This window comes from Jaculus jaculus, chromosome 20 (assembly GCF_020740685.1).
Source record: "Jaculus jaculus isolate mJacJac1 chromosome 20, mJacJac1.mat.Y.cur, whole genome shotgun sequence".
NCBI lineage: Eukaryota > Metazoa > Chordata > Mammalia > Rodentia > Dipodidae > Jaculus > Jaculus jaculus.
Window position 1 is genome coordinate 22011845 of NC_059121.1, and position 22650 is coordinate 22034494.

General features: G+C 48.5%; 1 protein-coding gene across 1 annotated transcript in view; it reads right to left on the minus strand.

Annotated features, from left to right (window-relative positions):
• Window positions 1-12596: 12596 nt before the first annotated feature.
• Il31ra (interleukin 31 receptor A) overlaps window positions 12597-22650 on the minus strand; it is a 42621-nt gene continuing 32567 nt past the window's right edge. Inside the window, exons 10-14 of the mRNA XM_045139059.1 lie at window positions 22063-22209; window positions 20035-20175; window positions 16596-16689; window positions 14307-14388; window positions 12597-13046 (exon numbers count right to left, since the gene is read on the minus strand). Of these exons, the coding sequence (XP_044994994.1) occupies window positions 12597-13046; window positions 14307-14388; window positions 16596-16689; window positions 20035-20175; window positions 22063-22209 (914 nt within the window). The remainder of the gene's footprint in view (window positions 13047-14306; window positions 14389-16595; window positions 16690-20034; window positions 20176-22062; window positions 22210-22650) is intronic.

A 22650-nucleotide genomic window follows, 5' to 3' on the forward strand; every position in this document is an offset into this window, starting at 1 on the left:
TCGCCCTCAGTGCCTCAGTCTTTCTGAAGTCCACGAGGCGCATCGTTCCCTCACGTTTCCTTCAGTTCCTCAGTCTTTCTGAAGTCCACGAGGCGCATCGTTCCCTCACGTCGCCCTCAGCGCCTCAGTCTTTCTGAAGTCCACGAGGCGCAGCGTTCCCTCACGTCGCCCTCAGCGCCTCAGTCTTTCTGAAGTCCACGAGGCGCAGCGTTCCCTCACGTCGCCCTCAGCGCCTCAGTCTTTCTGAAGTCCACGAGGCGCATCGTTCCCTCACATCACCTTCAGTGCCTCAGTCTTTCTGAAGTCCACGAGGCGCAGCGTTCCCTCACATCACCTTCAGTGCCTCAGTCTTTCTGAAGTCCATGAGGCGCATCGTTCCCTCACGTTTCCTTCAGTTCCTCAGTCTTTCTGAAGTCCACGAGGCGCAGTGTTCCCTCACGTCTCCTTCAGCGCCTCAGTCTTTCTGAAGTCCACGAGGCGCAGCGTTCCCTCACGTCTCCTTCAGCACCTCAGTCTTTCGAAGTCCACGAGGCGCATCGTTCCCTCACGTCGCCCTCAGCGCCTCAGTCTTTCTGAAGTCCACGAGGTGCAGCGTTCCCTCATGTCGCCCTCAGCGCCTCAGTCTTTCTGAAGTCCACGAGGCGCAGCGTTCCCTCACGTCTCCTTCAGCGCCTCAGTCTTTCTGAAGTCCACGAGGCGCTGCGTTCCCTCACGTCTCCTTCAGCGCCTCAGTCTTTCTGAAGTCCACGAGGCGCTGCGTTCCCTCACGTCTCCTTCAGCGCCTCAGTCTTTCTGAAGTCCACGAGGCGCAGCGTTCCCTCACGTCTCCTCCAGCGCCTCAGTCGTTCTGAAGTCCACGAGGCGCAGCGTTCCCTCACGTCTCCTTCAGCGCCTCAGTCTTTCTGAAGTCCACGAGGCGCTGCGTTCCCTCACGTCTCCTTCAGCGCCTCAGTCTTTCTGAAGTCCACGAGGCGCAGCGTTCCCTCACGTCTCCTTCAGCGCCTCAGTCTTTCTGAAGTCCACGAGGCGCAGCATTCCCTCTCGTTTCCTTCAGTTCCTCAGTCTTTCTGAAGTCATCGAGGCGCAGCGTTCCCTGTCGACCCCTTCGGAGCCTCAGTCTCTCCCACACGTGCCGCAGTGTTCCCTTATTTCTCTTTGAGCCTCTTTTTAATTCCCCTCCACCTGCTTGCGTCTGTCCTCTAGTTTTTCCATAAAGACCCTCCGTTTCTCTTTTGCTGTGATACTTTCCCTCTCTAGGAAAGCACAGGTCTGAAGCCATGTTGTTTTTTTTTTTTTTTGAGTCTCTCTACAAATACATGTAAGTTCCACTTACAACTCTGTCCCTGTCCTTTTTTTTTTTTTTTTTTTTTTTGGTTTATCGATGTAGGGTCTCACTCTGGTCCAGGCTGACCTGGAATTCACGATGGAGTCTCAGGTGGCCTCGAACTCATGGCAATTTCTCCTACCTCTGCCTCCCGAGTCCTGGGATTAAAGGCGTGCGCCACTACACCCGGCTTGTCCTTTTCTTTTAAAAAATATTTTACTTTTACTTATTTACTTGGCAGAGAGAAGAAAGGGGGAGAGGAAGTGAGAATTGGCACACCAGCATCTCCAGCCACTGCAAATGAACCGTAGATGAGCATTCCTTGTGAATCTGGCTAACATGGGTCCTGTTTAATCAAACCTGAGTCTTTTTGCAAGAAACGTCTTAACCACTAAGCCATCCGCCAATCCTGTTCTAGTCCTTTTCTAAAGACCTCTGTTCCTCTAAAATAACCTTATCAATTATACAGTGTTTCCACATGAGTGTGTTTTCCCTATTTTCCACATGCTTAACCCCCCTTCCTAGACTCCCAATCTCCATTAAATAAACCCCACAGTTTGTGATTTTCTCCTAAATAAGTTTAATAATTCATAATTTTCCTTCTTTAGTCTGGCTTTATTAATTCTTTATTAAAGGTAGTACAGAACCCCAAACTTGTGGTTAATAAATTCTGGGGGACCCCTCCTGAACCCCAAAATCTTTCATCACCAGCACTTGGGAGACAGAGGTGGAAGGACTGCTGTGAGGTGAGGCCAGCATGAAACCACAGAGTGAGTTTCAGGTTAGCGTGGGCTAGAGACAAGACCCTACTTCAAAAAAAAAAAAAATCTCTCTAAATGCAGAATGATTGCTGAGAAGTCACTAAACTTACTTATATTCAATATTTTCAAAAACAAAACAAAACCTTGTTCTGGAGAGATGGCTTAGCGGTTAAGGCATTTGCCTGCGAAACCTAAAGACCCATGTTTGACTCTTCAGATCCCACATAAGCCAGACACACAAGGTGACGCAAGTGTGCAAGGTCGCACACGCACACAAGGTGGCGCACTCATCTGGAGTTCGACTACAGTGGTTAGGGGCCGGGGCACACCAATTCTCCCTCTCCCTCTCTCTTGTTCTCTTACATAAAATAAAAGAAGCCAATCTGTTGGGCTTGCCTCAATAAAATAAAATAAAACTTTTCCAAAGTGTTTATATCCAAAAGAGAGAAAAACGTAGCATTTGGCTTCCTGTTCATTCCCTCCCCCCCCCCGAAAAAAATCTCCAAATAGACATATGTTATGTCACATTTGCATTTGACCCAAAGGGACCCCTTTATCTGCGTTTCTCTCATTCACTCGATCACCAAAGCCCCATGCCAGCCCTTCCTCTGGCGTGAACACGGTCCTGTGTGGCCCCATAAATTGGACGCCACCCACCACCTCGTCCGTGCTCCGTTCCCTCACTGTCATTTCTACCTCGTTGTTTCTCTTCTTCCTGTTCAATTCTTTCCACAGCGCAGGAAGGGCTCAGACATCTAATCTGTACTTTCTTTTCCTTATACCCGCCCTACACACACACACACACACACACACACACACACACACACACACCATAAGAACTGACAAGCCAGTGCCTCCATCTTATTCTCCATCCAGTTTTCCTGCCAAGTCAGAGGCTAACATGGAAGACAATAACCAGATGTGTATTCACTAACCCTTAGACAGTAAGTTCCTTCAGGGCACCCAGGCCGTGCAACTGCCATTGCAGCTACCTTGCTTTCTTCCTTTCCTTTTTCTTTTTCTTTCTTTTCTTTTCTTTTTTTTTTTTTTTTTTTTGAGAGAGAGACAGACAGACAGAGAGGGAAAGGGAGAAAGAGGTAGAGAGGCAGAGAGAGAGAGAGAGAGAATGGGTGCTCCAGGGCCTTTCAGCTGCTATGAACGAACTCCAGATGTGTGTGCCCCCTTGTGTGCTTGAGCAACATTGAATTTTTGTGTCTGGCTGTACCTGGGACCTGGAGATTCGAACAAGCATCCTTAGGCTTCACAGGCAAGTGCCTTAACCACTAAGCCATCTCCCTGGTCCCCCTTTTTAAAATCATTATTATTTTTATTTATTTGAGAGAAAGACAGAAAGAGAGAATGGGCATGCCAGGGCCTCCAGCCACTGCAAACAAAATCCAGATGCATGTGCACCATGTGCATCTGGCTTACGTGGGTGATAGGGAATTGAACCTTGATCCTTAGGCTTTGTAGGCAAGTGCCTTAACCACTAAGCCATCTCTCCAGCCCCCTCTCCTCCCTTCTTCCCTTCCTTCCTTCTTTTCGTCCATCTTTCTTTTTATTGGGGGGGGGGGCTCTAGTCCTGGCTGGCCTGGAATTCACTCTAGTCTCAGGCTGGCCTCAAACTCACAGCAATCCTCCTACCTCTGCCTCCTGAGTGCTGCGATCCAAGGTGTGCGCCACCACGCCCGGCCATACAGCTTTCTTCCTTCTGAGCTACTTTCAGGGGCTTCCAGTATACTCTCACATTCATCAGCTATTTGAGGGGCACCCCTCTACTTATATGGCAGCCCCTCCATCATGCAGCTGTGTCATCCATATCACAGAGAGGAACACAGCTCACTGAGATCACTCCCATAGACTTGTTTTTTTTTTAAAGAGAATTGGCACACCAGGGCCTCAGCCACTGTAATTGAGCTCCAGACGCTTGTGCCACCTACAGGTCACGTGCGACCTTGCGCTTGCCTCATCTTTGTGCGTCTGGCGTACATGGGATCTGGAGAGTCGAACATGAGTCCTTAGGCTTCACAGGCCAGCGCCTTAACCGCTGAGCCGTCTCTCCAGCCCGTCCCATAGACTTTCCACCCTGACTTTCCCTCCAGGCAGGCAGCTCCTCTCAGTCACAAGTCTTATCACACCAAGCAGGGGCCATGCCATGGCTTCTTCCAAATTCATTCCGGCTCCGTTGTATCCCTGCTCAGGTGGCACGTGTGGCCGGACTTTTCTGAGGGAGTATTTCCTAAGGACAGAGAAAGCAGTGGTAGACCTGAGAAATGTTCAGTTTGGTTAACCAGTGAATCTGACCGGCTTGCTTTACAGGAGCACGGGCACCTTAGGGGCTGCTGTCACACTGAGGCCTCCTTCCTGTCCCCTCCACACGGCTGTGAATCCACATGCACCCTCAAGGTGGCCAGGAGCCTACTGAGCTACGTGAGGCTCATGAGCGCCCCTCCCCCTCCTTCCACAAGGTTCTGTGATCTTGAGAGGATCTCTATGGACAGTCGCAGCAGTTCCATTTCAAGAGGGTCAGGGCCACGGCGTGTGCCTAGGGAACAGAGCTCTACCTGAGGCCAAGAGGGTGAGTGGGTGATGAGAAGCACTGTGGTGGTGGTGGGGGGAACTTGTCAGGACCAAGCCTACCAGGGAAGCAAGGAACAAGAGCCAGCTCCACATCCCCAGCTTGCATCCCTTTCAACGGGAGGGGCTCATCAAGGCAGGGCCACCAGGCCAGGCTTGCTGAGTCACAGAACATGCAGGCATTACTATATAGCCCTAGAAGACGGGCCAGTCCCAGGAGCTACACTGTAGGGACACTCCTTCCCCCCTCAAGCTGGGACCCTCGTGTTTTTCACATGTCTTTCCATCTCCTGATGCAAGTCCTCAGATAAACGTAACCAGCCGCTATAAGCGCAGCCAGGACCATCGGTTACCAGCGTGGCAGGGTGGAAAAGGAGGTGGTCCTGGGGAATAAGTCAGAGAGTTCCTGATTGTTTTTTTTCCATGAAGGTGTTGCCAAGGGGAAATGATGGGCATGTTCATATGCCTCTCTGCCTGCCCCTTCCTTGCCACTAACAAGATGGAAAGCCAGAGCCAGTGAGGAGCGGGTATCAGGAGCCCTACCTTTCTTCTAACCTGTTAGATTAGCCAAGTCCTGCCTTTGACACAGCACTCAGCATTTTGGGGATGGGGGCAGCGCCCATCTGTAGAACCTTGACATCCATCCACCATTGGGAAGGAGTCCTGATCGCACTCAGCGGACAGTCCCGAGGAATTCAGGGGCTCCAAGGAGAACACTGAGGTAGCACTGGTCACGTTTCGCTTCTGGCTGGCTCTTTGAAGAGTTTTTTGTTTGTGTTTTTGTTTTTCTATTGGGTTTTGTTGGTGTTGTTTCTGGCTTTTATCCCTGGTGGGGAGAAATTGCAAAGCTCTGTGTTTCTAGAGAAGAGACAAAAGTGTAGTACATCAACAGGAAACACTGCCCCTTTGGGTGGAGAATCCCACCCTCCTCTTCTGCTTGCTTGAAAGATACAGCGTGCTCTGGAACCAGCCCATGAGATGCTGTGACCTGTCAACTTAAAAGACTATTTATTGCCTATTCATCAGGAAATCAATATGCAGCAAGTCTGCCATGTTTCCTGGAACTCCTTTTTTTTTTTTTTTCCTGGAGGCTGATAAAACAGATGCTGACACAGGCAGAAAATATTCAGCATAGTTTCTGTGTGAACAGGAGTTGATTCTGAGAGGTCAGATTGTGTGTGTGTGTGTGTGTACTCTTGAGTTGTTTACTATGAAGGCAGATTTGAAACACAGACAACTGAGATGTGCACACAGTTGTGGCTTGATTTGTTGGTTTATTGAAACAGGGTCTCATTATGTAGCCCAGATTGTCTTTGAGCATTATTCAATTTTTAAAATTTTTTTCTTCTTTATTGAAAGAGGGAAAGAGAGCGAGAGAGAATGAATGGGTGAGAATGGGTACTCCGGGGATTCCAGGCACTGCAAACAAACTTCAGATGCACACATCACCTTGTGCATTTGGCTCACGTGGCTGCTGTGGAATTGAACCTGGGTCCTCAGGCTTCACAGGAAAGCACCTTATTCAATGGCTTGTTTAACTTTCTATTTCAGCTTTTTTTTAAATGTTTTTTTGTTGTTGTTTATTTTTATTTACTTATTTGAGATCGACAGATAGAAAGAAGCAGATAGATAGAAAATGGGCACGCCAGGTCCTCCAGCCACTGCAAATGAACTCCAGATGCATGCAGCCCCTTGTTAGTCTGGCTTACGTGGGTCCTGGAGAATCTAGCCTCGAAGCAGGGTCCTTAGGCTCCACAGGCAAGCGCCTAACTGCTAAGCCATCTCTCCAGCCCTTAGCTTTTATTTTCATTAATATTTTATCATTTCTTTTTACGTATACATGTGTGGCAAACACGTACATGTGCTCATGCTTGTGGAGGCCTGAGGTTGACATAGCCAGTTACCCTCCTCAGTTGCCCTCCATCTCAGTTAAAGAAAAAAAGAACATATTGGGCTGGAGAGATGGGTCAGCAGTTAAGGTGCTTGTCTGCAAAGCCTAATGACCCGCGTTCAGTTCCCCAGACCCACGTAAAACCAGATACACAAAGTGGCACATGCTTCTGGGGTTTGTTTTCAGTGGCTGGAGGCCCTGACACACCCAGAATCATTCTCTCTCTCCTTGCAAATAACTAAAGTTTTTTTTTTTTTCAGAAAAACTGTGTAAATAGTCGGTAAAGTCTAATGAGAGAAGGGAGAAAAGAAAGGAGGGAGGGAGGGAGGGAGGGAAAGGGAGAGGAAAGAGAAATTCTGGGGGGGGCTCTCAGAAGCACCTGGTCCATGACAGAATGAGTGAGAGAACAGCTGTGACAGCTATGGCATGAAGCCTCCTTTTTTAAAAAAAAAATTATTTTATTTATTTGAGAAAGAGGGAGAGAAAGGTGCAGATAGAATGACTGCACCAGAGACTTCAACCACTGCAAATGAACCTCAGATACATGTACCACCTTGTGCATCTGGCTTACATGGATCCTAGGGAATCGAACCTGGGTCCTTTGACTTCGCAGACAAACACCTTCACCCCTAAGCCATCCCTCCAGCCCATGAAGCCTCCTTTCACTTGATCACTTTCCTGGCTTGAGAACAGGAAAAGGAGGCAAAAAGGTGACCCAGAGTGCTAAAAGAGGGAGAGAAAGCAGGGAGAGGAGAGATGGAGAAGAGGGAGAGAGGAAAGGAAGGGACAAAGAGAGAGAGAGAGACACTTGAGCTACATAATGGATGCTGGGCCACGTCCAGATGAATCCTTTGGGCCTTAAGCACAGTAGAGAGTAGGCAGGCCAACCTAGCAGAGCTGACTTGTGGGGCCCTGTAAAACTTGGCTGTGAAGGATATTCCATGCATCATCCAGTGATGGCAACATTGCTGGCCTCTATACACTAGATGCCAGTGACACCCTCCCGGTCAGCCCAGTCAATGATGTCTACAAGCATTGCCCACTGTCTGGGAGTTGGAGGTTGACAGGTAAAAATCATCCTGGTTAAAAACCACTGGTACAAGTAATGATAGCTACCAACTCTCACCCTCAGTTTTGGGTAGGAAGCAGGAAGGGGATGTGTTCCTCTATAAAGGGGGCAGTCAGGGCTACAGAGATGGCTCAGTGGCTTAGGCATTTGTCTGCAAAGCCTAGCAATGCAAGTTCGATTCCCTAGTACCCACATAAAGCCAGATGCACAGAGTAGTGCATGCATCTAGAGTTCCGTTTTTTTAAATTTGTTTTAAGTAAAACAAAACACAATACCAGAATTTGTCATTCTGAACTTTCAGCTGAATAGAGACTGCCTTTAGGTGCTCTTGTTTATTTATCTATTTATTTACTTTGGTGTTTTGAAGGAGGGTCTCACTCTAGCCCAGGCTGACCTGGAATTCACTATGTAGTCTCAGGGTGGCCTTGAACTCATAGCAATCCTCCTACCTCTGCCTCCCAAGTGCTGGGATTAAAGGTGTGTGCCGCTATGCCCACATTTAAAAACATATATATCTATTTTATTTATTTGAAAGCAGAGAGAGATAGAAAATAGAGAGGATGGTAATGCCAGGGCCTCCAGCCACTGCCAATGAACTCCGGATGCATGTCCCATCTTGTGTATCTGGCTTTACATGGGTCCTGGGGAATTGAACCTGGGTCCTTTGGCTTTGCAAGTGGGCGCCTTAAGCGCTAAGCCATCTCTCCAGACCTCTGCCATTATTTCTTATTTCTCTTCTATAATTACAAAAGAAAAGGCCACTTAAAGGAGACTAATTTAGCTTTTTGAATGTTGCCAGAGCCCCCAACGTACTCTTAGTAGGGATGCTATCGGCTCTTAATGGCTTTGATGAAACATGTCTTCCTCCACGTGTTCCCAATATCTCCTGTCCTTGACAGTAAACAAAGGAGTCTCCGGTGGCCTTCTCCACCCACAGAGGCAGCCCAGGACACTGGAGCAGGGGCGTGTGGTGACTGGATCCTTGAGGGGAACTTCTCCTTGCCCCTGAGCCTATGTCCTGGCAGTCTTCAGCTGGCTGGGAGAACTCAGCAGTGGGAAAACTAGTTGTCCCTCAGACTGGCTCCTGGGACCATCCCAGACCCCACCTGTGACGACACAAGACCGGCCACCTCCCTGATTCTCACAGGCACGGAAGACAAGTAGGCAAGACGCCACAAGGACCTGGCTGGCGAAAGGAGAGACGTGGAAAGAAATAGGAAGAGTTGAAAAGATGAGCTGTTCTGGGAACGCTGAAGAGCGGAAGCCAGGGGGTGTTGCAGTGAGCTTCGTGTGGCTGGGAGAGACACCCCAGCAGAAAGCAGCTTGCAGGAGGAAAGGGGTTTATTACAGATGCCAGTGGAACACCATCAAGGGGCAGAAGAAGCTGGGCTCATTTCCATAGATCACAGCACAGTGACATCACCAAACAGCCAGCTCCATAAAATGACCAGAGTTCCGGCCTGACCGCTCTCCACCACCGTAAGGCTGGACTCCAAGATCTGCCCCCAGCGACATACATCCCTGGTGGGGCCCCGCCCACCCAAGACTCAGGAGTCAAGCTCCCCAGGTCTGAGTCGGGAGGGGGGCACATGTTTTTTTAATTTTTTTTTGTTTATTTGTATTTATTTATTTAAAAGCAATGGACAGAGAGAGAGACAGAGAATGGGCGCTCCAGGGCCTCCAGCCACTGCAAACGAATTCCAGACACTTGTGCCCCCTTGTGCATCTGGCTAACGTGGGTCCTGGGGAATCGAGCCTCGAACTGGGATCCTTAGGCTTCACAGGCAAGTGCTTAACCACTAAGCCATCTCTCCAGCCCAAGAGGGGGCCACATATTTAAACCACTACAGAAGGTGAGGTGGAAAGCAAGAGAAGGGAAGAAGAAACGAAGCCAAGCCGAGGCTGAACGTATGTGCCAGGGTTGCCGCACTGATGGCTAAGGGGAGGGGCAGAGGGCACTGCTTATAGCTCTGAAACCCACTCACTGGAGCCACTGGGGACCCTCCTGTCTCTCCAGCCAGCAAGTCCCTGGAGTTTAGGTGGCAAAGCTTCAGGTCTGGGAGGATTTGTTTGTGGGTCTACAGGAGGTGAAGGGATGCAGAGCACAGATGTGGGGAGCACTGAGCTTGCCCTGCCTGGTGCTACAGCAAGGCAAGGCTCCTCCCTCCTGCGAGGTCACAAATGCAAAGTCGGGTGGTGGAGGAGGGCCCCCATCTGGAATTCTGGGATGCTCGGGAGCCCCCAGATCCTAATGGGAGAGCAGCTACTGGGGCAGCTGTGGGATGAAGCATTCCTTTATTAAGTCACATCCCAGGCTTGAGCCCTGGTTTAAGAGCAAGAAAAAAGGAGGTGGGAGGGTGACCTAGAGCCCCAACGTCCTGTTCTCAGCGCCCTACCCCCGGCCTCCTCCCATTCCATGATTTATAGCAGTCATTATCCTATAAGCTGGGGGTTAAGAACCTTGTGTGGGGGGCATTAAGAGAACAACCACTGGAGACAATGAAGACTCCATTGTAGTTGTAATGAGGCAGGAGAGAAGCACTTTGGGAGAGCAGGTGAGCCGACAGGCAGGTTGAGCTCAGGGGCACAGACACTGGACCAGTGACAAAGCCATTCTGGACAAATAAGTGACCCAAGAAGGACGCCAGCTGACCCTACAGGTGCCGCTCTATGGAACACCCTCAAAGCCAGCCCAGGAAGGACTAGGGTGGGGGGAGGTTGTCAAGTCATTACAGTAGCTGAGTTACAAACCTAAAGGAACTCAGGAATCACCAAACTTGGCAGCTGGAGAGGTGGTTCAGCAGTTAGATGTGCTCACTGGCAAAGTATGCTGGCCAGGGAGCCAATTCCTTAGTAAAGCCAGATGCACGGAGTGGCACATGCATGTGGAAGCTGTTTGTAGTGGCAAAAGGTCCTGGCAGGCCCGTTTCTTCTTTCATATTCACCCTGTCACCTTGCAAATAAATGCAGAAAAATATCTGAGAAGTCACCAAACTTGGCTGCCATGGCCTTGAAATGACAAGGTCTTGCGCTGGCAGTTAATTATGGCTGTAGCCAAGCCAAGTGATGCCTGTGCACTGTGCACTGTGCACACCTGAATTGGGGTCCCATGAATTCCATGTCTGCATCCAAGTATACTCAACTCAGACTCTACTAGGGAGAAAAAAATAATCCACCACCAGCCTTCTCTGTCTACAAATGCCGGCTGTACGACACCTCATTCCACTCACCCACCCTGAGGCCATCAGGCTTCCAGGGACCCTCCCCCCATGCCAGCCTGTGAGCCCGGTGCTCGCCACAGTTTCCCAGGCCTGGGCAAATGAAGCTGTGCCCAGAACTTCTGCCTAAGGCTCCCAGCTCCGTGCTCAGCTGGAGTAGCTCTCGTGATGGAGCACAAAGTTGCTAAGTCTGCATGTCTGCGGGCCCTGCTCAGCTCCAGCTGGTAAGAGGCCTTTTAAGGATCTGTTCACGAAGCTTTCCTGGGCTCCACGCCACTGTCGTGGTCGGTGTCCCTGAACATTGAAATGTTTGGTACCTTCTTTTCTGTTTTTGTATTATTTATTTATTGGAGAGAGAAAGAGGGAAAGAGGGAAGGGAAGAAAGAGGCAGATAGAATGGGCACACCAGGGTCTCCAGCCACTGCAAATAATTCCAGATGCATGAGCCACCTTGTGCATCTGGCTTATGTGGGTCCCAGGGAATCGAACCTGGGTCCTTAGGCTTCACAGGCAAGTGCCTTAACTTCTGAGCCATCTCCCCAGTCTGCCTTCTTTTTCTTAAAAAAAAAAAAGTATTTATTTGAAAGCAGTGAGAGAGATAGAAAGAAAAGAGAAAGAGAAAGGAAGGGAGGAGGGTACTTAATAGGTTGATATTGTATATATGTAAGTACAGTGATTGAGATGGGGAGGTAATATGATGGAGAATGGAATTTCAAAGGGGAAAGTGGGGGGGGGACTACCATGGGATTTTTTTATAATCATGGAAAATACTAATAAAAATTTAAAAAAATGAAAGAAATAAAAGAGACAGAGAGAATGGGCACACCAAGGCCTTCAAACACTGCAAACGAACTCCAAACACATGTGCCGCCTTTTGTAACTGGCTTTATGTGGCTTACTGGGGTTGTTGAGCTTTGCAGACAAGTAACTTTTGTGGAGCAATCTCTCCAGCCCACGTTTGGTGCCTTCTACTCCCCGGCACAGGTACAAGATAGAAGGGCAGTAAGAGCTTGCTTATAGACCTCAGGCAGGGACAGACCTGCTGCCGCCCAGCCCAGAGTCCATCCCTGCATCCTTACTGGAACCTCCTCTCAGTTCTTGAATTACTGGCAGTCAACATCAACTCAGGGTAAGGGATGAAGATGTAGCTCTGTGGCAGAACACTTGCCCAGCATGAGCAAGACCCTGGGTTCAATCCCTAGTACTGGAAAAGAAAAAGAACAATAAAAGTAAAAGGAGGGGCAAAGAGCCTTGGGCCCAATGTTGCTGCCCACTCCCAAGAGTTGGCATCCAGGACTGAGGAGTCTCGGGCCCGCCATCAGGAATTCCACTGCACTTCCCGGCCTCGGTGTTGAGAGATACTTGTGGGCAGAACCCAGGTTTCCACCAGACAGACAAGTATCCACCTGACAGCTGTTCTCCTGGGACTCTGAGGGTGACCCCAGCAAAGGCCGCATCTAGGAATCAATTCCAGAGGAAGGTCTGACATGTCCACCTCAGGGGTTCTTCAAGCTCAGAACCTGGGTCAGTGTGTCAAGTGGTCTTCCTCTGAGCTTGTTCTCCCATCAAAAGAAAATAAATTTGTTTTCCCCTATGAAGCACCCAGGCTTATCCCAGCACAGGCCAGCTCAGTGAGCAGCTCAGGAAAGGGGGCCTTCTCTAACATGGCAGAGTAGGGAAGAGAGAATCTTCTGTAGGCAAGGAGCCCACTTAGTCATGGCAGGGAGGACGGGGGAGGTCTCACACCAGGGTGGTATTAGACTTCTCTTTTGGTGTGGTCTTCATGCACAAGAAATAACCTGGTGGTCAGTGAATTTTTCAAGTATGGTTTTAGAACTCCTTCCTCACAGAGATGTTTTGGTCCTGAACCTTCACCAGAGTCTTCAGCTTCTGAGCAGGTCTGGTCTGGCATTCCAAAACACTGGTGATAGGGCTCTCCTGAGGAAATTTCAGTTAAAACCAAGGGCTCCTCAAAATTCTCTGGGTGGGGACAGCCAGGCCTGGAGGGAGACATCACGTACTCATTGGCTTCTCCTCCCAAAATGTTTCCTTGACCCTTTCTGGCTTCCTCTATGGAGACCTCTTCCAGAAAATTCTCAAAGGTCACCACTAGCTTGTCGATGAGGTCGGCAGAGACGGAACACGGTTTTAGGATGGAGTCTTCCGTGTTCCCAGAATCATCAGACTCCTTCATCCTGGACTTATCCTAGAAAAGAAAACGGACATCCCGGTGGTCTATTAAGGCCAAAATCCTTAGGCTTGGGACACCAACCCCCCCCCACACCCCTCACCACTCACTGCTGAGTACATAACACTTAACTCCAGCCACCACCATGTGAGACAGACAGTCGTGACCAGCCTTGGAATTGCCATGCCCCGCCCCCAGCATCTCTCGGGGTCTCGAGGTGAATTTGCACAGGGTTGCCTTTTAAAGGGTCTCTGAGTCCGTTGCTAAGCCTTCTCTCTCCTTGATCAGTCAGTCAGGTCAGCCTCGCGACTGTGACATCCGTCACAGGAACTGTTCCATGCTACCAGAGCCCTTCCCTTTGGCCCAGAGTACAAGGTCAGAATCTCTTGGGGGATGCTCACTCTTTGGACTTTCCTTTTTCTTGCTTGTGCCTGAGGTCCGGTGCCCTCACCTGCCCGCCCGCGGTGGCACCGCCTCTCATACTTCTGAGTCTGGCTAATCTCACGTGTCTGCTCCCCACAGGACTGGGTTATAAAGCTGTGAGGGCATGCCCGGCTGGTTATGTGGGTTCCAGGGATGTTGGGCACTGCCAGGCACAGGCTGAAGCCTTCAGGAGATGGGCCCAAGCTCCCAGGCACCTGGGCTATAGGAAGCCAAGCCCTCTCCAAGCCTGGCACACCTGAACTTAGGGCTTCGCCCAGAGCCCTGTGACCTTTGGCCAGTTGCCTAGGAAACTCCTTATCAGCCAGCTCCTTCACACAGCTCACCCCCTGCGACCCTCTTCCCGCCACTACGGAGATCCCCTGACTCTCTCCCCACGTGCTGGAATGACCGTCCCTAGGCATCAGCCAGCAACCTTTGAGCCCACCCATCCCCTTAGGACCCTCTTCCCGCTCTCAACTGCTTATAAACCCATTTCCCTATGGAATAAACAGAACTACTCTCTGAAGTCCTGTCTGAGTGTACATCCCTTGGCACAGGGCCACCCAAGACCCTGCCCTCCACGGTTGCCTGGATGCCCTAAGGGAACTGTGGCCCTGAGGACCCAGGGACTCACACAGGGATGGAAGCCAAGGGGGTCTCTCAGGCCTCCTCGGCCCTCATGCCTGCACAGGAAGGTCTCTTCCCTGCTGAGCCATTTCTCCAGCACTCCACGGGACTTTTGGACTCTCAGCTCCATGTGACCCCTGAGAAAGGCTCTGGCAATCACCACCCACAGATCCACCCTCACCACCAGCCCACCCGAGGACTCTGGCACCCAAACCCCATGGTGTGTACCTTGAAGTCCTCTCTGCGCCACGTGGCTATGCTACTTTCGGCAGGATTGGGGACAGTGGGGCAACACAGGTGAGTCAACTGGCTAATAAGAGAGAAGATTTTAAAACAGGAGGTGAATTGAGGGCATGTGTCACATGAACTATGTCGCTGAGCAAAAAAAAAAAAAAAAAAAAAAAGGGTGAGGTTTCCTCGAGGGACCTGCGTGCCTCCCCATCTGATAAGAACGAGAATGAGATCTTGGCCTCCCGACAGAGACAGGGCGAGTGAAGCAGCGATCTGTGGAATACTGTGGAAAGAGACCTCTCCCTGTAGAATTCTGTCCCACCTTCCTCCCCCCACACCCCTTCTCTTGCCTTCTTCCCTCCTTCCTTCTTTTCCTTCCCTCACCCTCTTCTCTCCTCTCTTTCTCCCTACCCCCTCTCTCTCTTGCATCTCTGCTCTTAATCCTCTTGTTGGAAACTGCACAACCACAGTCACTGCTTTGAAATTTGTTCCTGGAACGAGGGCGGTGCTGACTCACACGTCAGTGCCCTGGTGTCCAACGCGGGCTCCCGATTCTGCAACACCAGCCTCAGCCGAATCTTGGCGAAAACTCAGAGTCCTGGACTTTATTTCAGAACTCTGAGTCAGAAGCCCCAATGGGGTCGAGTCAGATCCTGACATATGCTAGAGATTAGATTACAGGGCACTGAACGGACAAGAATCTGTGCTGTGACTTGGACACAACCTACTATGGATAATTGAGGCCGACATGAGTTCACCCCCTAACCAAACACAGCTGCTTGGTAGAAAAGGCCCACGGAGTCTAGCGTGGAGAAAGAGCTCTACCCTTTTGTAAAAAGGCAGTGTGCAAGAGGCTAAAAACACTTCTTCCAACACTGCCGTACAAACAAGGAGCAGGTACGTGCTGTTGGACGCCCGGCTGTGATGACTCACAGTGACTGTCAACTTGACAGGACCTAGAATCACCTGGGAGGGATTATCTTGATGAGGCTAATGGATGGGGGAGGAGCCATTCCACGGGCCAGGGTTCTGAACTGTATGCGGAGAGAACTGTCTGGGCTCCAGCACTGTAACTCTCTCCTTCCTGCCTGCCGATGTGATGTGACACCAGCTTCTGGCTCCCGCCGTGCCCTTCTCCATCATGGACTCGACCTTCTGGAACTGCAAACTGAAATAAGCCCTCCCTCCCTTAAACTGATTCTCGTCGGGTACCTTGTCTCAGCTACAGATGACTGCACGGGCCACCAGCCTAATTCCAGTGCCGCCAGATGCCGCTTCTAAGTTACTGAAAGAAAGGGCTTCCTCTCCCCTAGAGTCACAGATGGCTGATGCAGCAGACAGAGCCTGTGGGACAGCAGGGAACCCCTGGCCTCCACGGGGCTCACACAGTGTGTGGAGTTAAGTCAAAGTCCTTTTGCTTTTCAGAATTCACATGAACCATGGGGTGCAGACTTCAATGCTCAATAAACGTGTGGACACAATTAATTACAGAACACCCCTTCCAGTACCAAGTGCCCATGATGGTTTCCATACCTTCCTGTCCCTAATTTTTTTTTTTATTTATTTTTTTTTTTTTTTATTTTTTTTGAGGCAGTATCTCGCTCTAGTCCAGGCTGAACTGGAATTCACTATGTATTCTCAGGGTGGCCTCGAACTCATGGAAATCCTCCTCTGCCTGCCTCCCAAGTACCGGGCATGTACCACCACACTCAGCCTGTCCTTGATTTTTTTTAAATTAATTTATGTACTTATTAGTAATTTGATACATATATGATGATTTCAATCACCATTCCCCGTCATTGCCTTTGTCTCACTCCCACTCAGCCAAATCCCTTCTTCCCAACTAGACCCCCTCCAACTTTTAAAAACTTTAAAAAATTTATTTTTGTGATCCACGAGTTTACTTAGGGTTGCTTACATGACCATGGGTGGGAGGGGAGTGGTATTTACCAGAGCATGGACAATTTGCAAATGGCTATTCCACTGAAGAAAATGTCTCCCTCTTTCTCAGCAACCACTAGCTGTCAATAGCTCCCAGAGTAGGAGTGAGGCCTTGTGATTCCCTCCCCCATCCATGACAGAGTATTGACAGGCAAGTCTTGTGCAGATACCACAACTGGCTGTGACCTCATGAGTACCAGGTCAGGCCATGAGCATGGGGCAGTGTCTCACAGCACTTACATTCTCTCCACACCCCCTTCCACATCGTTCCCTAAGCCTTGGAGAGGGTGAGAGACACTCTGTCCCCAATTATTAAGGCACTTATAGTATTGCCTAAAAACTCACTTTGGTTTTTTGAGACCATAGGTTACTGTCAGAATGGTAAGCAGAAACAGCCCTCCTCCAACCAGAGAAGTTATGAGGATAATCTCAAAGATACCTTTGGGGAGAAGAGAAGAGAAGTTTGTCATAAGTTGGAGTTACTCACCTTCCTGACCAAAAAAAAAAAAAAAAAAACCAATCAAAGAGTAACATTTTCTGGTGGTAGCTATAGTAGCATTTCTTATTTTCTTTATTAAATTCTTATAATTAACAGTAAACCACTGGGATTGTAGTTCTCCATCTAATTGTTTTCTCCCAGCCAAATATGATAGACACAGTAGACATTTATCTTTTTTCTTTATTTGTGCATATTAATGATACCGTATAAAGGAGTATATTATGAACTTTCCAAATTTGAACATCATGCACTGATAGATGCTGTGTTCACCAAGGCTAAATATCAACTTCACTCATTTAGTGAGTATTTTCTGAGCACTTACCAAACATCATTCTGGGAAATAAACAGGTGAGAAATATAAGATGCATGTTCGCATCTTATATTGGGTTAGAAGGATTTAGATAATAAGTAACTGTGATTGTTAAACTTAATTAGCCTGGATTGAGATATGCTCCGGGTTTTTTTGTTTTGAGAGAGAGAGAGAGCGAGGGAGGGAGAATGGGTATGTCAGGGCCTCCAGCCACTGCAAATGAACTCCAGATGCACGTGATGCGTCCCTTGTATATTTGGCTTACATGGGTCCTGGAGAATTGAACCGGGATTGTTTGGCTTTGCAGGCAAACGCCTTAACCATTAAGCAATCTCTCTAGCCCTTTATTTTATTTATTTATTTTTTTTTTTTTTTTGAGGTAAGGTCTCACTCTAGCCCAGGCTGACCTGGAATTCACTATGGAGTCTCAGGGTGGCCTTGAACTCATGGCAATCCTCCTACCTCTGCCTCCCGAGTGCTGGAATTAAAAGCGTAGTCTCAGGCTGGCCTCAAACTCATCCTGTGACCTGTGCCTCCCAAATACTGGGATGAAAGGTGTGTGCTACTACACCTGGCAAGATATGCTCAGGAGATTAGTAAAATTCACTTCTCTGTGTGTCTGTGTGTTTTCAGAGAGCACTGATATAATAGGAGGGCAACTGATAGGGAAGAACCACCGTGAATATGAACAGCACCCTCCAATAGAGACTGGATCAGAAGCGACAAGAGAGAAGGGCGGCCAGTCGCGGAAGCTCCTGTCCTCTGAGGAGCACACACAGACTGCTGTGCATCATCAGTAGATGTCAGACTCCAGCGTGGGCAGCCTTCTGACCACTCTCCAGCTTTATCTCAGACTGCATCATCCCCCCCCCCACCACATTCTAAGGACTTCAGCTTCTTAGACTGGGCAGTTACTGGGCTGGCTCCAAAGCTCTGTAGCATGGGATGACCACTGTTGGACAATGCAGCCCCCACCCACAGTAAGCCATACATAGGGTTCTCTTCTTCCAGAGAACCCTAACTAATGCAATGGCAGAAGATCACCTGAGATATAACAGAGTAAGACATTGAAGACTGGAGAGATGGGTCAGTGGTTAAGACACTAGCTTGCAAAGCCTAATGACCTCGGTTCAATTCCCAAGTGCCTATGTAAAGCCAGACGCACAAGATGACACATGTGTCTGGAGTTTGTTTGCAGTGGCTGGAGGCCCTGGTGCACCCATTCTCTTCTCTCTCTCTCTCCTTGCAAATAAATAAATAAAAATGTAAAAGAAAGAATAAGAGAGTGACTAATATGACATTGATGGAGGTTAACAATTTTGATTGACTTATTTAACTCAGTTTTTTAAGACTGAATCTCATCATGTAGCCCCACATAGATTTGAACTCATGATGTAAACCAGTCTGCCCTTAAACTTTAGGTCTTTCTGCCTCTCTCTCCTCAATACTGAGACTGACGGGTACCACCATGCACAACCGGAGCTCATCTTAATAATTAGAGAGATGGCCCTGCAGAATTATAGAGGAAAACACTTCTGGCAGAGGCAAAAGGCTCTGACAGGGGAATGAATTAGAAGTGGAATTGATAAGAAATGTGATCAGTGACACAATTAAGGACCTTGAAAGCCACAGGCTTGTGTTTTATTTAAGGAAGGAATGTAGAACTTGAATCTGTGGGTGCTGTGTGGAGAACCAGATGTAGAAATGGGGTGGTCTATAATCTAGAGACCAAGGTAGAGAAATTCTGGGTTCCAAGGCAGGTCTTCCCTTCAATTTGATTCCCCAGAACAAATTCCATGAAGTGATACAACTTGTGCCTAGTGCTGTGAAAATGCAATATGATTCTTAAAAAATAATTGAAAGCCATATTAAAGAAGCCCCAAAAGAGCATTGTTAGCTCACAGAACATAACATGTTTTCCATGTATGCTATATGCTGTTTCCACAATATAAAACTAATTTATTCTTTTGAAACATAACAATCTTTCAAGAATACTTTAAGAAGACATTGTCTTAGCTTTGTACTCATTCTTGTAAAACTTTACAATGTTCCATCATATATAACCTAAAGGATGTTTATACCTTAAAGTAGTTTTCATATGTCCTTAAAAATCAAATCTATGGGATGGAGAGAGATAGCTCAGTGATTAAGGCACTTGCCTGCAAAACCAAAGGACCCAGGTTCAATTCCCCAGGATCCATGTAAGCCAGATGCAGATGGTGGCACATGTGTCTAGAGTTTGTTTGCAGTGGCTGGAGGCCCTGGCATGCCCATTTTCTCTCTCTTTCTCTCTCTCTCTCATAAATAAAAATAAAATACTTTTTAAAAATCACATCTATGCCATTCAGGGACCCAGCAAACTTAAGCTATCCTGATTTTTCCATTCTTTTTCCTTCTCCTTTATCTCCCTCCTTACCCTGCCTCTCCTCTTCCCACTTAAGTGACCTCCTTAACCAGCCACCACTGGAAATGGTGCCATTTGATATTATTTGTTGTATTTATTAAATTCTTCTTGCTCCCCACTGAACATATGTAACTGTTGCTCAAAAATCCCACAGATGACAACATTGAAGTCTCTTATTAGACTTGGGCCAGTGGTCCTAGATCAGCCAAGGGTCTCCTGACAAGGCCCTACCATATAGTTCATTCTGACATTTGGAAACTGGTAGCTATGAACCAAGGGACAACCCAAGCTTCTGAGGTTGAAGTTGGTGTTAATTAGGTTCTTTGTCCTTAAGGGGCTGCCTACTGGCAAGAAGCACCATGACCAGTCCTTGTACCTTCAGCCATCAGTGTGCCTCTTCCTGCTCCCCCTACCCCACCCACCCATCACCATCTGTCCAGGAGTGAACCTGAGAGATAATGGTTCTTCTCACATGGGCACTGCTTTCCGTTGGCCCTCCATGCCTGTGGCAAATGGCATTTTTGAGTCACCTAATGTAAATTCCAAAGTGAAGCTTAGAGGAAGTACTCACTGATTGACAATGTCTTGAAGTTTATCTTGGTCCCATTGGTTCCCCCAGCTCTGGTACTGGCCATGACCTGAACAGTGTAAGAGGTCTGTCGTGTCAGAGACTCCAGATCACACTGCAGGATGCTGGAGTTGACTGTCTTGGCTAAAGGAAAGGACAGAAACCAAATGCCATAGTCAAGCCAGACAGAAAATGTGCTTTAGTAGGATCCCTAAAAGCACCAGAACTTACATTTCCAGCTGTGGTCTTCCATTCATACTTAAATGTGGTGGCTTGATTGAGGTATACTCCATAAACTTAGGTGTTCTGGATGCTAGGTTCCCAACTGATGGAGATTTGGGAATTAACACTTCCCAGAGGCAGCGTATTTTTGGGGGTGGGCTTATGGGTATTATAGCCAGTTCCCCCTTGCCAGTGATTGGCACACTCTCCTCTTGTTGTTGTCTACCTTATGTTAGTCAGGGGTTGATGTCCACCCTCTGCTCATGCCATCGTTTTCCCCTGTCATCATGGAGCTTCCCCTTGAGTCTGTAAGCCAAAATAAACCTTTTTGTTCCCCCAAAGCTGCTCTTCGTCAGGTGATTCTCTGCCAGCAATGTGAACCTGACTGCAACAGTAATGTTGGTGCCGAGAGTGGGGTTATTTGCTGCTAGACACCTGACTGTGTGGCTTTTGCCTTTGGAGCTGATTTGAAAGAGCAATGTGGAAGGATTTAAAACCTTGGCCTAAGAGATGCCTTACAAGGCTGTAAGTACAGCTTGATGGACTATTCTGGTCAGAGGTGAAAGACCTCAATGCAAAAAGTACTATGGACTGTGAGGCTTGGCTTATGATGACGAGAAAGAGCTTTGCCTGGACTGGGCTAGAAGCAGTTTGTGTGAGAGACTATAACACACATAAGCCCGCCCCCAACAATACACCGCCTCCTGGAGGTGTTAATTCCCAAATCTCCACCAGCTGGGAACCTAGCATTCAGAACACCTAAGTTTATGGGGGCACCTGACTCAAACCACCACAGGAATCTATAAAAACGTGGCCATGTGGCAGTGGAAAAAGGGACAAGGAAAGCAACTGATGAAGGAGCACAGAGCTTCTAATTGGGGTGGGAACTGAAAAGTTCTGAAAACAAACAGAAGTGGGGGTGGTGCAAGCTGGGGGATGCACTCAATGCCACCACTAAGAAGTTCGTCTTCAAATGCCTCCAGGGTTAACTTCTGTGTTACGTGTATTGTACCATAACCAAAAAACTTTAACCTAACTAGGGTTGAAGCGTAGCCCATCATTTAGTATTTCAGGAGACACTGTGGAAAAAAGAAAAGCATGTCTGGTGATAGGTGGCAGAACTCACGGTAAAGAGCTCTGCAGTGAGGTTAAGTGCCAACAAACAGCCCCCCCCCCCAATCCTACAACCCAGCTCTTTAGCTGGGCAAATCTCTCACACAAATAATGGCCAGAGGGCTGGAGAGATGACTTAGTACTTAAGGTGCTTGCCTGCAAAGTTGAAGGACCTAGGTTCAATTCCCCAGGACCCACGTAAGCCACATGCACAAGGTGGCACATGCGCCTGGAGTTTGTTTGCAGTGGCTGGAGGCCCTGGCGTGCCCATTCTCTATCTGCCTCTTTCTCTGTGTCTCTACTTCTTCTCTCTATCTCAAACAAACAATAAAAATAAAATATATTTTTAAAAAAGTAATGGCCAGAGAACTGAATGGGAATGGGTCAAATTATTCAGTGCCTGACTGGGAGCAATTATAACAACTCCTCCCATTCCTACAGGCCCCTTGGTAACTGCCATTTCTCTCTCAGTTAACCTCTAAACGTGGGAGGTGGCCCTCTTGACTCTTATCTCTTGTAAGGAGCACACACTCATCGATTGCAGCGCAGGAAGTTCCGGCCCTGGTTCAGAGAGGCACGAAGAAGCTCAGGGACCCCTATAAGGTCTCAAGCCACAGCCAGAAGAGCCACCCCTGTGACACGTCTCTCCATACCTGAGGGGTTAAGTTTGCCCAAGTTGGCCATGAGCACACATACCAAACTCTTTCCCGCGTTCAGCTTGGTAAAATATGGTGTAGTTACTGACGAAGCCATTCCTCAGGCTCTTGGGAATCTCCTTCCACGTGACCGTGACTGTCTTCACACCAATGCTCTCCACCTTGGACACGGGGCCTTCTGAGGGTGCTTGAGGGAGCAGGGAGACAAACATGGTCAAGGCTGTGCCTCACCCAGCATTTCCCCCTCCCGGCCCTCAATACCACCCACAGGCTGGGGGTGGGATGTGGAGGGCCACGGGGGACCTAATGAGTCAACCTGCTTGGAGAGACTGCTTTCTGCAACTGTGCATCTTAAATAGGAAAGTAAGGCGTGTTGGAGCCAGGGAAATAGTACTTTCCTATCCATCTCTCACTCCAACTGGCATGGAGCTCATCCCTATCTCAGAGTCATGATATTGTCAGTTGATGACTCACCACCATTGAGCCACGAGTGCTTTCCAGTGTTAAATCTGGAAGACATTACTGACTTCCAAACAGATCAAATAAGGTCTGAGTCATGCACCAGTCAGGTCCTTGCTTTTTGCTTCGTGATTGAGAAGGATTTGTAACATGCTCAAAAGTCACAGGC